General features: G+C 36.8%; 1 protein-coding gene across 1 annotated transcript in view; it reads right to left on the bottom strand.

Annotated features, from left to right (window-relative positions):
* Positions 1-16,460, bottom strand: part of nrd1a (nardilysin a (N-arginine dibasic convertase)) — a 48,497-nt gene extending 32,037 nt beyond the window's left edge. Inside the window, exons 1-7 of the mRNA XM_087780155.1 lie at positions 15,824-16,460; positions 6,556-6,784; positions 5,342-5,423; positions 3,774-3,927; positions 2,959-3,032; positions 406-501; positions 114-236 (exon numbers count right to left, since the gene is read on the bottom strand). Of these exons, the coding sequence (XP_087636281.1) occupies positions 114-236; positions 406-501; positions 2,959-3,032; positions 3,774-3,927; positions 5,342-5,423; positions 6,556-6,784; positions 15,824-15,993 (928 nt within the window). The 5' untranslated portion in view covers positions 15,994-16,460. The remainder of the gene's footprint in view (positions 1-113; positions 237-405; positions 502-2,958; positions 3,033-3,773; positions 3,928-5,341; positions 5,424-6,555; positions 6,785-15,823) is intronic.
* Between the last annotated feature and the right edge of the window lie 703 nt (positions 16,461-17,163).

Raw genomic sequence — 17,163 nt, 5'->3', positions numbered from 1 at the left:
AAGCTCATCAAAACTACTTTTTCATCGGCCCTGGTGAAGAAGATATTCATAGCCAAATATACCTGGAGTGGAGGAGGTGATGATTTTAAAATAAATGAGACAGCATGACTGACCTTTTGATTGGACAGCCAATGTCATGTAGTGGGCAGAATAGTGCTTCTTCCAGAAGGCGCGCAGGCGCTTATAGACACTGATGTTCTTCTTTTTTGGCTCCGTCTTCAGTGTCTCGGCATTCCCTGGTGGTGTCACAGGGGAGCAATCAATTCAGTGAGACTAGGAAGGGTGTGAACAAATGGTACACAAAGGCAGTGGTATCAGGAGAGTCACGTCAGCCAATATCTTTGCGGAGTTAAAGCCCCCCTTTATGCGTGCTAGGTGTCCCAATAGACGGCAGTGCACACTCACCCCAGTAAAACTTGCTCATGGGATGTCCCAGCTTGGCAAGACTGCCAAACAGCATCTCCTTTCTGTGAGAGTCGGATGGCTTAGCCAGCTGGTACTCTAAACCACAGAACAATGAAAACATGGGGACATTTTCAGAGGTAGAATCTAAAAAAATATATAAACAGCTCCCACAAGAAACAGACTTCACACACATTTTGCAAAAATTTACCAGTAACACATAACAATAGTCAAATATATCATCAGATTAAATTGTTGAAAAGTTTCAACTTAGTGACTAGTATGTAGGGGCGTGTATTGTCAAGAATCTGGCGATACAATACAATATATAGTATATAGTATACAGTATACAATATATATATTGCAATACTGTAGGAAAAATGATATACAGTATATTTGTAGTATTGCCCGAGTACTTGACTATGGTGTTACAGGATTTACAGGCCGCATGACTCTTCGCATGTCTGCTTTAATTTGGTTTTAAACCAACATATCAAAAGCTGCTGGAGTTGACAGTATCCTCCCGTCCTCAGTCAACGCTGGGATTTCACTGGATTTCAAGTTGATTAAGCAGAAAAAATATGGTTAAACATAAAATATGATGTGCAAGGCAAAAATGGAAAAAGAAAATATAAAGTACAAGGTCGATGCAGTGCGCCAGAATATTGACACAGTATAGTGGTCAATAATATCGGGACATATTGACATTTTCTAAAACTCCTAATATATAGTTTATGCAGTTTTGGATTACTGAATAAGCAATATGCATTTTTAGATACCGTAGTTATTTTTGTCTGTTGACTGACCAAAGGTAGTCAGTAAAAGCTACATCCTCCAAAAAGTACAGGTTTCCAAACATGCGTTTTATGTTAACAAGGACGGCACAATATCATATTTGTTGATAAGAACTGTATAATTTAGGAAAAGTGATAAACAATAGCACATCTACGCAGAGGTTCCCTATGCAGTGAATCCATTAGTCAGAGAAGATTGGAAATGAACACAGGGCCACATGCTGCTTCATAGGCCTGCTGACTCAGATATGCAATTTATGAGTGTGTTCTCAAACATACTGTACAATTCACATAAAAAACTAAAAAAACAGTAATAAGGAAAGCAAAGAACATGAGAAAATAAATGCCAATATCAGTGTGACCACACACTAAACCTACAAGAAGAGACACAGATAAGGGACAGAAAAGAGCCTTTATAGAATCACTTTTAAGACAACTAAAATCACGAAATACGTGGTAAATGGCTTTTTCTTATTTAGCAATATTTTATGCTTATCCAGCACCCAAAGTACTTGTAAATTCTGCGACACAGCGCAACAACTCAACCATTATATGCAATGAGCATTCAGTCTCTTGCTCAGGGACATAAACACATCTGGAGCTGGGATTGAACCTGCAACCATTTATTCCCAAGCCAACCAATCTACCCTCGGAGCGATGGCATTTAAAGCACCCACCAATGCTTGAACTTTTAACTGGTAAAGTTCGAAATACTTAAGCGGATTCCATTAAAGGTGCAGGGGATCTTAGGGGCAAGTCAGGTTTGAAACGTAATGTCAAAAAAAAAAGGGACTACACATCTTTTCATTGATCATAATGAAGTTTTGTGTGTTGGGATTGTGTGTGTTTGCATGTTTCCATTTCTCTGGTGGGGTGGTGTGTGTTTGCATTTCTGTGTTTGGGTGGTGTGTGTGTGTTCATGTTTTTGTGTTGCGCTACGGTGTGTTTCCTGTGTTGGGGTGGTGTGTATTTACGTGTTTCCATTTTCTGTGTTGGGTTGTATCTGTGCGTTTCTGATTCTGTGTTGGGGTGTTGTGTGTATGTGCGTGTGTAGTTTTCTGTTTCTGTGTCTGGTGTGTGTGTTTCATTGTTGGTTTGGTCTGTGTTTCCAGATTTGTGCTGGGTTGGTGTGTGTTCAGGCTACCGTTTCTGAATTGATGTTGTGTGAATTTTTCTGTGTAGGGGTGGTATGTGTGCTTTCCTGTGTCGATGTGGGTTTTGTTCTTGTGTTGTTTCTTAATCTTTGTCTGTGTGCGTGTTGGGGTTTGTTAAAGTGTGCCTATGTTTTGTGTTGTTGTAGTGCATGTGTCACGCTCAAGGTTGGGGCCAAAAGCCATGTTAAAATAATAAATATATGTTAATATTTTGACCTATAAAAGATGCCAGTGACAAATCTGAGCTTAGTCATTTGATGGAAATTTGATACTCCTGGTTAGTGAAAGTTTGGTACATATAACATTTGTTCGGTCCCTTGTGTAATTTAGTTTGATAAACCTGTTGTATTATGGGTCTGTTTCTGTATAAAGGTGGTAACGTTTGAGCGGGAACCTCACAGGTCTAAAAAGGTTGACTATATATTGTCGTTTCAAAGGCTACCGTAGAAAGTACATAGTTGAAAAAATTCACTAAGCAGTGATACAATAGCTTTGTTGGAAGCACAAAAGATAAACGCTTAATCACTCAATCCAAAGCTTTGGGAAGGCAGCAATCAAAGGATCCCGAAACTTTGGACAAAGCTTTGCAATAGTTGAGTGTGACTCACCGCTGTCAACAGCCTCCACCTCTCGGTCAATGGCATTCCGTATCATCAGGGGGCAAATGAAGAACTGGGCCCACCTGAGAGGAAAGAGGGAAGAGAGGCCATAATCAACAGCCACAAGCCAGTTAAACAGGTCAGAGAGCAACAATCAAAAGACTGATTGTCTGAATCCATAACCACCAGGGAGGACAGCTCCGGCCAACATTCAGGCTCAAGGACGAGGCAACTAAGAAATGTATTGTCTAATTAATTTAATCTTTATATCTTTTCTTTTTCAAGTCCAGATGATTATGAGTAAATAGTAGTGTAACAGTACTACAAGACATTTGTCGACTTGCTTGAGTCAATTAAAAAGCATTTTTTCTTTCAGAAAGTGCATCAACAAGCCAATAAATTAGTCATGTTTCAAGGAAATAACGAGTTTTCAAGCAGAGCCGAGTAAAATAATCATTGAATGAAGTCGTTTCAACATCATGTCAGACGGGTGGGTTTGTAGATTGGTCATGATTAAACATTTAGGGGCTTTCTGTACACAAACCTGGATTTGATGGATTTTCTACAAAACAGAACAAACTAAACTTTGATTCACGGGGGATGTTGAATAAATATGGCCGAGACAGGGTGGGTTTTCGCTGAGCACGTACACAACATCAGAACAGAGAGTTCTTCATCGGGTTTAAAATATTCCGTTTTATCGTGTCTCAAGTGATTTTTCAAGGTTTATTGTCTGTTTTTTTTCCTGTTAAATCAGGAAACTTTAGAAGTCCACTTCTTCAGAGTGACTGATCCGCCAACAAAAAGCTCTGATCCCGTCTCACCTGTCAAGAGCGTCTTTGAAGTGCTTCCTCTGGACGTCAAACTGGAAGATGGTCCTCTCGCAGTCTGTGGAGGCGTTGTCGCTCCCTCCATGCTTCTTCAGGAAAGCATCAAAGCCGTTTTCTGAAGGGTACTTCTCACTGCCCATGAACACCACTGTGGCAGAAGACACAGGAGGAAATAGTAAACTTAGGGGCGTTGAGAGCTCAGGACAACACTGTAAATCAACAAAGGTAGCTACTGGGTGATTTTCCTCGCAGCATTTGCGCTTCTTATTTATGTGACGGACTGGCCAAACGTAAGACAGCAGGGTGCTATAATTTCCCAGCGATGCGGCAGGAGAGAACAATATATAACGGTGAGCTTTTGTTGACAGTTTTTATGACATTCCGAAAACAAGCTCCTGTCATTGTTAAACTGCCTGTTAAACAAGAACAGACAGCAGTCAGTAGTGCAACTATGGCTTTGCATCAATGACATTGTAAAACATTCTGGGGGTAAAAACAACTTGTTTTCTCCAACACAAAACTTTTGTGGCCCTGCAGATAATTAGCAGAGAATCTTGCTCGTTATGTGAACATTCAAAGCAGCATTTGTTGTGCAAGGCTATGGAATGAGGGTGTAGGAAATATTCAAAATAGCTAAAGGTTTTCAGGGTTACAATTAACACTCGATTGGAGTAGGAAGATTAATAGCACTCAGAATTGCTGCATTGTGTGATGGTGCATACAAAAGATGTTAATGAAAACAACAGCAAAAATCTCAGCTCGTCTTAATCCCCAATTTGATGTTTTCATCTTGTCCGACTAAAGATTTAATTACAGATGGAATGAGCGGACTTTGGCAATTATGATCTTTTACAACATGGGTTCTTTGCATGCGTTTGAATGAAACTTACAAAGACTTTCTATAGATGTTTATTTTTTTTGTTTATGATCTACAAAAGTAAAACAACTCCTTCTTTACACCTGGATCCATCACAAACCTGGTAAATTATTCTGCCACTTTTAATTGTATCACAATTTGTATTCCGTATTTCCATCCCTTAACCTTGGCAAATTCATCATTATTTTAAATATACACATGCAGTAACTTTTTATTTGAACATTATTGTATGATACAACAATACAAAATGTTGAACCTCTGGTTCTTCTGTTGGCAGCTGTGCTGTGACTGGAATCCTAATTTACCAAAGGAATTTTCTTAAGGGATGAATAAAGTTTCATCTATTAATCCATCCATCTATGAATTTAAGATTTGACTTTGATTTCTGAATGATTAAAAAGATGCAAAAAACAACACATTCAAAACATGAATTTCTTGTGGATCCGAGTGACTTCTTGCACCAAGAGCGGAGGGATAAGGAAAGTCGTATTTAATTTAGCAGAAAAGCATTGATAGTAGGATGAGTACATCTAAACACATCTTTACTGCATAAATAAACCAAAAATGATACCCTGATAGGGGTTTCGACAGAAATCAGAAAACCCCTTTCTCTAGACGTTTTGAGATTCATCCAAGCAAATCTGCCTTTAAGTTCAATAGCTCACCGTGTTCAAGATTGACTTACTATGTTCGAGGAAGTGGGCGAGGCCAGGAAGATCATTAGGGTCGCTGAAACTCCCTACTCCGATACAGAGCGCTGCAGCAGACTAAACATAGAAACAAAGGGATTAAAAAATGTATGACTTTAGGTTAAAACAATATAATTTAAACAAATTCCGTAAGCGATGTAACCCCTGGGTTTAGGCCACGGACCTCAGTAGCGATTTATTTCCATAATTTGCCGTCAACAGCCTTATTTATTATTATATTTCTGCTATTTAAAATGATGAAAAATGTTGATGAAATTGCTGCCTTCAGTGATATTTACGGCAAACATTTTCATTTGTCTTGTTGGTCTATACAGCACTTAGTTAGAGGTTGCATTACTTTTGACTGTGTTAAGTGAGTTGTAACCGTGGTGTCTGGGTGATTAAAAATGCAAACATGAATCATGTGCCGCAGGGACCCCCTTGTTCCAGCTGCTGGTCTCCTGTTGCATTGATTTGCTGCGGGACTGCAAGCTTGGCTTTACACTCATCAGTCATGACAGAACTACCTGTCTTTTGCAACCAATACGGCAGATGTGTGTGTGCACTGTATGAAGTTATGAGAAGCTTAGACTGACCCATTGTGACCATTTATTGCTCAAAAATTAATAAATATAATTTGTGTCAATTGGATGAAATGTTTGATTTTTTTTCTGTTACTGCAGTAGCTTAAGGTTTTTAGAATCACCCTCATCTCTGGACTATTCAGGTATACAGGTGTGGCAGAAAAACCAAGAATACTAAATTAAATCATAAAAACATGGATTGTATAATAAACAGTTTGGTACAGAAATCTAATTTAGTTGAGTACATGTGTCACTGCAAGTTATTGTTTTCCATTATTATAACCATTAATTAATAATATAATTATTATTATTGTATGGTTACCTCATTTAAGGTAGTTAATGAGTACTTTATCATTCATTCATTTTATTGATTTTTCTTGTTGTTTATTACGCGGCCATCACCAGCCTCAGAACATAATTGTCAATGGAACGACAATTAAAAAAAACATCATTGAAATGAGTCTTATGATGAAGCCCAGTAGAGAAATCAATAACAACAATTATTAAAAAGAAAAAATAAATGTGTGTTTATTTAAGCAGATGATTATGGACTAGAAAACTAATCTATAAATATATCTTAAAAGGCTTATCACTGAAGTTTTTCATTTCTATCAACCGCCACAAACCTGCTTCTCTGCATTCCCCTTTTTCTTTCTTCCGTCCTCATCTTCATCCTCATCGTCTTCATCACTTTCCTCCCCAGATTCCTCCTCATCGCCCTCCTCCCCAGATTCCTCCTCATCGCCCTCCTCCTCCTCCTCCTCCTCCTCAGAGTCCTCCCCATCAGATGCCATTGCAGAGCCGCTGTAGTCCGAGATGAGCAGGGCTCGCAGCCCGTTGTCCAGGATAATAAACCTAAAAGGAAAGAAATCAAAGGTGAAGTACCATGATGATGATGACTACAACACAACAAAGTTTTTTTAGTTATTTAAATGTACATTCATTTCAGCATGGTTTAAATTAAGCTATTGTTTATAAGTGGTCATTGAACGGATTTCTTTTATATTACCACAAGATTAACACTTGTTACATTTGCAACAGTTGACTACAAAGAGTTGATTACAAATGGGAGAGGGACTTCTGTATCCCTGTACACCAATAATTGGAGGTTTGTATAAGACATATTACACACATAATTACAAAAATAATGTACCAGCAGTAAGTTTTCCAATCATTCAGATCAAGGTAGCCAGACATTTACAAACACAAAATTGCATATACTTTTATACATTTAATTAAAAAATGTGAGCAATACACATTATGTTCACAATTATGAGGCATTTCATTAAGTATTTCATCCATATCATAATTTTTATGCATATTTTCCAACCTCAAGCTCAGGGCGCTGTCGCTCTTTCGAGACAGAAGCCTTTGAAAAATATTCAGCGATGGAGCGCTTCATTACGATCAGCTGATCGTTTAGCGGGGTCCCCAACCTGTTCAACTCAAAGATCCACTTGAACCCGTTTCCTACAGGTAACAACCCAAACAAAAGCCTTTTTGACTGAATTAAATATAATTCCATATAAGGTTCACTTTCTCGTTTGCCTTTATGCTATACAAACAAACTATTAATAGAATGTTAGTTAGTGATCGTTCACTCAAAAGTCAAACTACATCATTTTCTACTCACCCCCATGTTGACTAAGGGCTGGTTATAGGCAAAAATGCTTGTTCATTTTAATGTAGTGACTGGAGCTCAGCTGTTTTCGTCTTTATCTTCGTACAAACAGGCTTCGATCCAAGACGTTACACACAAGCAGTATGGAGGCATTGGATGTTTTTAAGTGTCTTTTGGATGAAGATGAAGACAACTGAGCTCCAGTCGCTACATTAAAATGAACAAACCTTTTTTGTCTATAACTCTAAAACGAACATATTACTCTGAAAATAATCCCAGCCCTTAGTCGTGTTGACACTACTGCAAAAAAAGTTGATCGTCACCACCTTGTGACAGTTACAGAGAAAAAGGTTGCTACATATAATGGTCACTGATTTTTTTGAAATGTCAGAAATGTTTATTGAAGATTTTGAATCGTTTTACAATTCTCACTTTGTTTTTTTTTCATATAGTTGCCTAACAGTTGAGCACATAAATACGCCTCCTACTAAGATAAACCTCACAGTTTCTCTTACATTCATCAACATTTTGAATTGAACAAGAGCACTTTAGTTGTTCAATAATAAATGTAATCCTCATAAACTAAAACCTGCCTAATACTTATGTACACAGTGTACAATGCTTTAAGTATTGTTTCAGATCATCAGATCACCTCAATTTAAGGAAAATAAAATGATATGATCATAAAATTCATTTTTTACATTTTTTTCAAAACCCAAATCATCTTTTTGAGAACTCTTTTAATTCAATCATATTCAGGTCCAGACTAGACCATTCAGAGGTGAATCATTGCCCTGCTGCATAACTAAGAGCTATTCAGCTTAAGGTCATAAACAATTGGGCAGACAAATCCTACAGAATTCTTTGATATATAGGAAAATTCATGGTTCCATCAAGCAACAACAGCAGCAACGCAGCCCCAGACCATCACACTGCCACCTCCATGTTTGACTATGATGTTTTTTTTTTATCAAATGCTTTGTCAGTTTTGCCGGATCTTACAAGACAACACACCATTTTAAAAAGTTACTCTTATAAGTCCACAGAATATTGCCCCAGAAGACTTGGGGATCATTCAGGTGTTCACCATGGATGCCACTTTTGCCCAGTTTCTTTCCTGAGGCAAGTGGGGCCTGCAGTTCTTCAGACTTTTGGGTTCTTTTGTGGTTGAATGCCCACTCCTGGGAGGGTTGTGTATAAAGGCTCTCACAGTGATTCATTGGAGCCCCATGACTAGGAATGGCTTTGAACCCCATTTCCAGACTGATTGATGTCGATATTCCATGACTTTCTTTGTAAGACGTTTTTGGATTTCCTTAGATTTGGGCATGTTGCATGGCTTTTTCAGATCCTATAGCCATCTTTATGTTGTAAGACTTTTTAGTGATTTCTTGATTGTACAACTGTGGCAGTAATTGGGCTTGGGTGCGGCTAGCGAAATTCAGTTTTGAGTAATCTTTTTCTGATATTAGAATTTTTTTGACGATACGGGACATTTAAAAAAATACTTTAGTAATTAGGGCCGCAAGGTATTGGGAATAAGTGCGATATTTGATATTGGTGTCTTGAATATGCAATATCGATTTTAATGTGATATTTCCGTTTTGTTTATTTCTGCGCTACAGTGCCAACATGAAAAATATCACTACTAACACTCAATTTCGCGGGACTTGCATCGGTTTACCGTAAAACTGAGCAGAGAGGAGCGCTAAGTCAGCACGCCGGCATGATGCATCGCCATAGCAACCGCGCCTAGCACACATCTAAAAGACAGACTGAGTTACACTGATTGGTCAAAGTGCGCAGTTAAGAAATGCTTGATTTATACAATAAAAATATATAAATGATCACACATTTCCGATATGCATATTGCACATGCCAATATCTTGATATCGATATTTTTTCGATATATCGTGCAGCCCTAGTAGTAATGTAGAGAAACTAATAGTTTTAAGATCACCGTGTAGTAGCTGTTTGGTCATGTGTAGGAACCATTTCGGTCCACCTTAAAATACATGTCCAAACACTTTTTTATGCAAACCTTTTTGAAAGTCTTTTACTATCCGAGTCGAAGTCTTTTAAAAATCTGAGGGTACTTCATGTCATGCTAATTTAAATGAACAAAAGACGCCAGTGACTCTAGCGGAATGTGTCTGGAATACATGCCACGACACCGCTGATTGGCCTAACCGTGTCCCATGCCACCTTTATAAACTTGCAAGTCATCAACATATTTCAACACTTTCCCTTTTAAAAACCACAATTTATTTGGTAATCCTTGGTAGTCACTAGTTTTTACTCCACTGACAGACAGATGATTAAAAAAGAAATTGTCTGACTGACAAAGATTATCATTTTTTCATAGAAATGTTTTGTGTGTGGTTCAATTGTTCAGTTGAATTTTCGTTCACTTATTCGCATTTGAAGCATGTGTCGCCGTCATAGAGGTAATGCCTGAACCGTAATGGTAAAAAGGACAAAAATGGTACCTACACTTAATTTCCGATCATAATTCCAAATTCAGTGAACAGACAACTAGGTTATTTTTGGCAACCAGGCTATACATTTCTAAATTCATGTATAGGTTGTAAGGAATATAATAATAAGCCCTTTGTAAAGCCCTGTAAAAAGAAACGCTACTAATTAAATAATCAACAACACAGTGTAATAATTTTATACTTTAAGCATTTATTCTCAATCATGAGTCAGTTTCCTGATATTAAAAAGTAATCTGTTGGATTTTCAGCACCTTTATAATACTGGATAATCATCGTGATGAACAGAACTTGCCTAAGGGTCACCCGGGGGAAGAAGGAGAAAGAAAAAAAGGTTTTGGACATCCAGACCAATAATAGGCGGACTTATAAAATCTGCTACCCTCAGACAACAGAATTTAAGCAGCAGTATAATTAGGCCAGTGTTACGTGGCTGTCAGAGAAGAGGAACATTGTTGTTGGACAAATACATGAATACTAATGAAGAAAAAGAAAATGACAGATTTCTTTTTTTAAGGAGGACAGCATAGAAAAGGGGAAAAGCATCCATTAAAAATGATGAAACAAAGAGGGCTATAATTGTAACACAAAAAAGTAACAATGCTCCCTGAAAATCCTATGTACTATTTTTTAATAAAAATGGAAATTATATGCATTTGGCAAACCCGTTTATTTCACTTATAAACAGTGCAAGATCTCTAAATATTTTAATCCATTTAATCCTGAAAACATAAAATGCATGTATTCTAATGTATACTTATCTAGTCATACACATGGACAAACATATACAATTCATAAATGTATGTGAGAACAAAAAAATAAGAGGAGTGCAGTTTTTAAAAATGTAGGTACACACACCCCAGGTAGTCATCCAAAAACCAGAGGCAAGGTCTTCTGCTTTAAATAGTGATCTATCGGAAGTCACATTTCAGATGGATATCTGATTATTTACTTAACCTTTTACCTTTTTTAAGTATGAAAAAACAAGATATCCACTGCACATTTCAACTGTTAAGCAACAATAAATCATGTTTCCTTAATTTCGTTTAATTGTTCTAACAGCTTTGTAGTACTATTTATGTTCTATTACTTGCCTAAATCTAGCCATGTATTATTTAGATATTTTGCAATCTTTTAATATGTATACTGAATGTAGACCAAAGTACTAACAATTCAAAGTGTCTTTCTTATTTGAATGAACCATATGGGGTTACCTTGAATTGACAGAGCTAACAACACCATGTCATTTGCATCCATTAAGAATAAGAATGAGATGTAGAAATTCAGTTCATAGAAAAATCATAGGTGATAAAGAAATTAGACCAATTCAGTTATATAAGGACTAAATACCCCACCCGTTAATAAGTGCCATTTAGTGATCAACACTCCTATAGCACCTGCCACGGTAATATCACCAACCAGATATTAAAAACCAGAGACAATACTTATTTACAATACCACGCATCAACCTTAAAACATCATCACGATGAAGGACTTGCATCTGGGAGAGGAAGACTTCAACATTCGAAACAGGAGAGTGAGTCAGAGTTGCATTTTTATATTAGTTGCCCTTTAATCGCTCATCTGCTATTAGTCATCTCTTTATCTCAGCCTAAGTTTGTTGAACGGAAGTCTCTCAAGTGCTGTTAGAAACATTAAATAAAAAAGATCCCCAGCAATTAAACATTGAACATTGAACATTGAAGAATTAGGAGGACAACAAGGGTTAACCTCATCAGTGAGATCAATTTTCCTTTGTTTAGTACAACTTCTTATTAAACATCACATCATTTTTAAACTGATGGTGCCACCTACTGACTTTTAAACAACATGACACTGTTTCATGAAGCTTCATCAGCTCATCACTAGTATTTAGTATTCTAGAGTTGGAAAAATACCTAAATTTTCTTTGGATTTCACAGCAGTTTTTTGTTGATTTCATTACCGTATTTTCCGCACTAAAAGGTGCACTTAAAAGCCTTTAACTTTCTGAAAAAACGACAGTGCGACTTATAATCCGGAGCGCCTTATATATGATTATTACTTGGTGGGTGACTTGTTTACAAACACTTTCATGACTCTGTGCCGACTGAGCCGACACGCCGTGGGCGGGATTACGTCATTGCGGACGTCTATGGAGTAAGATTACTGGCACACGATTGAGCGAGTGTGTCTTGGTTGTTGTACACTCCAAATCACTCTGCTGCACGCTCAACCAGTTATACAGATGCGTTCAACATGACATACACCCGCTCAACTTCACTGCTGCTCGCTATACATTTGTCTGCTCACAACACCAGTCTCGCGCGCTGCTGCTTGGAGCCTTTTAAACATCATTTGACATCATTACCATGGGAGTGAACGGAGTTGTCAGAACGCTTAATAAAGTTTGAATTTATCGACTTTTTTTGTTGACATTCCCTTTAACACAGCTTTATCTAGCTTTATGCATAACGCAACCCCAGTAAAACGTTTGACTGTATCTTTTATTCCATGCGCCTTATAATCAGGTGCGCCCTATTTATGAAAACAGTTCTAAAATAGGCCATTCATTGACGGTGCGCCTTATAATCCGGTGCAATTTATAGTGCAGAAAATACGGTACATATCCAAGGTTGGGAAGTTACGTTTTTTTTTCTGTATGATGTAAAAGTATCTAGTGAAGGAAGACCACCGTCATTAAAACAACAAATCCCGTTACACTTACACAAGTTATTGAGTATAATTTTAGTGAGGTTGATACCAGAGTAATACATTAGATTAAGCATATGGCCTTAAGTGTGAGTTGGTTCTTTTATGTGCTAGAGCCATTATTAGGAGTCAACAAAGTACGTTTTAATTAATGTAATATATAGAAACAAGCTAATATTTGATTTATTCCTTAAATTTAACTGTTGAAAATGATACCTAGGAGGTTAAAAGTCCCAACTATCTAGGGCCCTTCCTTTACAAAAGACAGCATGCTTCCCATCATTTCCTCATGTTGTGCGCTACAGACTGTTAACTCAGTTGATTCAACACAAACTGCCTCTCGGATCCTTGGAGACTGTCTTGTTTTGGTCTTGTTCACTGCATTGTTTCTGTACATGCTCCTTGGAGGCCTGAGGCACTGATGTGTGTGTTTATAGCTTCAAATCATATCATCAGTTTGATAGAACTGTTACTGATCCACCGGATATATATACAAAAAAAAGCATAATTAATTACCGAATAAGGATGAGTCATCCAAACAAAGAGGATACTTTTAACAGAATGCTTAATATTAGCGCATCCAAAAATTAAACACAGTTGAAGAAAAACTCTAATTTCACACAAATATTCCTGTATGACAATTATTTTAATGATTTTGATTGCCTAACAAATTAAAAGAGTGACTGTTTTAAGGGAGAATTATTATCAGGAGTATCTTAGTGGAGAGCAAGGTCAATAATGAAAAAAAAAAACACACTTTCACATTTTGTGACATTCCACTAATAATTCAGACACTTGTAGTTAGTAGAGTATAGCTTAAAAGAGCTTTGCCTTCTGTACAACTTTACAGAGAAACATGATATTAACTCAACAGCACATTTCAACTCATCTACTTGATTCAACAGCTTTGTAGTACTATGGATTTTCTATTACTTGCCTAAATCTAGATATGCATTATTTTAATATTTTGCAATATTTTAACACGTACACTGAATGTAAAACAATGTAAGTGGTTACCATGGCTTCACAGAGTTAACAACACCATGTCATCTGCATAACGCAGGAATAAGAACGAGGTATGGAAATTCAGTCCATAAAAACTATCTTTGTAACAATATGGACCGACAAAGTTATACAGCGACAAATAAATAGCCCTCAATCACAGCTTGAATGAGGGCTGAAAGGCTTTCTCTGCACACGCAAATAATGCATTCAATGACAATGGGATTGCTAGGGTGCGTTCAAGAACACATGATATTTTGAAACAATAACTGGACACTGCATCACTTGGATGAAATGCACAAGAACATGTGGACTTGATATAAATTGCTATTTGCAAAAGTTCCCTGAACGAAGAGGAGCCAGCCATCAGCCGAAAAGACATAAGTGAAAATGATCATAAGACAGCATAATGTAACATTAACAAAATCAATGTAAGTGTGAAGAAATATTATGCTCAATGAAATAAGAAAGGGGCAGAAAGAATATCTGATCAGATAATCTGATTTTAGAAGACATTGTGGTTGATAAGAGCAGAAATCTTTGAATGTAGCCAAAATGTCTACGAATGATTCAAAGAACACAATTTGTAACTTTTTTTTTTATATATACGTTTCATTGTAGCTTAAAAGCAAATGTATTCAAATATATGATACTAACAAAACAAAATCCGTTTTACTCAAAATGTACAGTCACATGTATGTACACATTTGCTGAATCTGATGTATAGTAAGTAAGTAAGTAATTTGTATAGATATAGCGCTTTTCCAGATCAGGTCACAAAGCGCTTAAACAATCAAAACAATATTCAATAAAATATATACTTTGAAGGTCAAGATAATACTGAGAACAACACAGGAGTTCCAGAAAGTCAAGGAAAAGCCTGAACAAATAAAAACGTCTTAAGAAGTTTCTTGAAGGAGTCAGTAGATCCATAAAGCGCAAAGAGAGAGGAAGATGGTTCCAAAGCCGAGATTAGATTTAAATAAACAAACTGATACTTATATTTCTACTTCGCATGTGAATGATACCAGACAATTCACTTTTGTTTAGAGTTGATTTTTAGGTAACAACGTTTAAGGGCAAATAATGAAAAACTCCAACTCTCCTGACTCACTCAAATGTTTAAACGAGTAATTACTTCATAAAGTCTTTCCCCGTCTGAAATCTCGGCAAACAAGAGGTTACAAGAGTGGCGCCCCTTATGATGTAATAATGTCCTTCACTCCTGGCGCAGGGGTTAAGCACATTTCTGTGTATATAATATGTAAGAAAAAGTCCATATATAAATAAATCAGTAATAAGATGAATTATTTGTGCAGGCGTTTTCTTAATTTTCTTGGGCCTGCTTTGTTTTTCACTTTGTTGTTTTGGCCTTTTAAAAATGTCTATGCATTTTTAACCGTTTGTTTTGTTTTGTGCTTTGTGATGTTGTTCTGAAAAGCTGCTTTACAAATATAAATTACTGCTTTTATTCATGAAGGCTTTTCCTTTATTATTATTATCATTATTTATTTCTGAGACTCCTTTGTTTGTCTCGGTGTTGTCTTGACCTTTTAAGCATATCTTTTATTGAGTATTATTTTGATTGTTTAAGCTCTTTGTGACCCTGGTCTGGAAAAGCACTAAATTACTTACTATTTATCTGTAACAGACACTTAGCTAAATACAAACATATACATTTTTTAATTGATTACATTTGGGATATGACAATAACTCAACCTGTCAGTGGCAGTTTCCAGTCGGTGTATTTGGATAAGTTAGTTAGACATTCATAGTAAATGTATGTGACTTTAGGTTACTAGATCGTGTTAGATTTGTTGAACTTAAAAACTAGGCGTACACATCCATCACACAAACCGTTAGTCAACTTCAATATAAGGTATGCAGCAGTGTCAGCAGATAGTTTCCATGCAAGTGCTACTCAAAGACAACCTGACAGCTCAATACCCCGAGAGAAAGTAGGAGCTTTTGTTAGATTCCATACAACAACAGTGCTGACCTCTGTCCAGGGACAAAGGAGAATTTCTGCCCACTAAGTGGGAAACACCATAGATGGTTTAACCAGGATTAACAGCAAACCCCTACCTGTACTGTTTGGGGTCACTGGGGGACTTGATGATGTCACTGTCTCCCTGGTTCTGATCCTCGCCTCCTTGTCCATCAGTGGCCGAAGTCTCCTCCTGGGTCGCAGCTGGTTTGACTGATCCAGAACATTCCGACACTTTGCTATTTTTGGATTTATTGGAGTTGGGCATCCTCGGTAGGTATGGCGACTGTCTGTCGGCGGATGATGACACAGCAGCTCGGACAGACACGACGGTTTTCACCCTCAATGCAACACAGCGGGTCAGTCTAGACCAAGCAATGATGTCCCAGAACTAGTTCAACTCAACTGTCACACAACTGGAAATATGTTTCTGTAGTAAACGACCTGTCAGCTGTAAAAATAGACAGAGACGGCTGAAGGAAAGTAGTTTAGAAACTACTCTTGACAACACAGCAGGTCAATAACAATACAGTATATCATCTAATATGAATCGTTCACTATAAAAGCCCCGGCGCTAGCTAACAACAGTCACAAGGCAGCACGAGTTGACTTGTCTTCATGTCGAAAGGAACTAAACAAGTTTTAGTTTACGCTCCGTTAAAGGTTCGAGAAACAAGCACCGATACTAACTTATGAAGCCGGTGCAGCAGCGACAGTTTATGCCTCCTCAATGCTAACTTGTAAAGGGACCACAGCCACAGTGAAATAGGGCTATGGCGCAACAAGGAGGTTTCTGATTGGCTTAGATTCGACATTGGCTCAGCATAGCGCATTCTTATTGGGTGAAATGACAAGGAGGTGGAGTTTTACCGTCTGTACGCGTAAGCAAGCTATACCTTTCTTTAAAGTTATTATTATTGTTGTTAAAAAATAAAATAAAAAAATAATAGTATTACTATCAAGAAGAACCATAGTAAAAAATATAATTGTAATAAAAAATAAATAAAATAATAATAACGTTTATAATAATAATCATATTAACAACAATAACAATAACAATAATAATAATAATAATAATAATAATAATAATAATAATAATAATAATAATAATAATAATAATAATAATTATTATTATAATAATTAAAACAAATAATAATAATAATAATAATAATAATCTCTTTTTATATAGCGCCTTTCTAGACCAGGGTCACAAATATGTATGTATTGATAATTCTACCTGTAATTTTTTTTCTTTCACTTGAAATTGTCAACTACAAATGTATTTGTATTTAACAAACTTGGATGAAAAATGTGGTGATGTATTTGTAAGAAAGGAATGATTCGTTTTGGAAGATGGTATTTATATTTAAAGAATAGATATTCTTACCTAATATATATGTGGACCAAATCCATTAGAATGCCCACTGGCTGCTCCACT

Source organism: Callionymus lyra, chromosome 18 (genome assembly GCF_982586985.1).
Source record: "Callionymus lyra chromosome 18, fCalLyr1.hap1.1, whole genome shotgun sequence".
Taxonomy (NCBI): domain Eukaryota; kingdom Metazoa; phylum Chordata; class Actinopteri; order Syngnathiformes; family Callionymidae; genus Callionymus; species Callionymus lyra.
The sequence above is the reverse complement of the archived record's forward strand: the minus strand, read 5'-3'. Positions and strand labels throughout refer to the sequence as shown.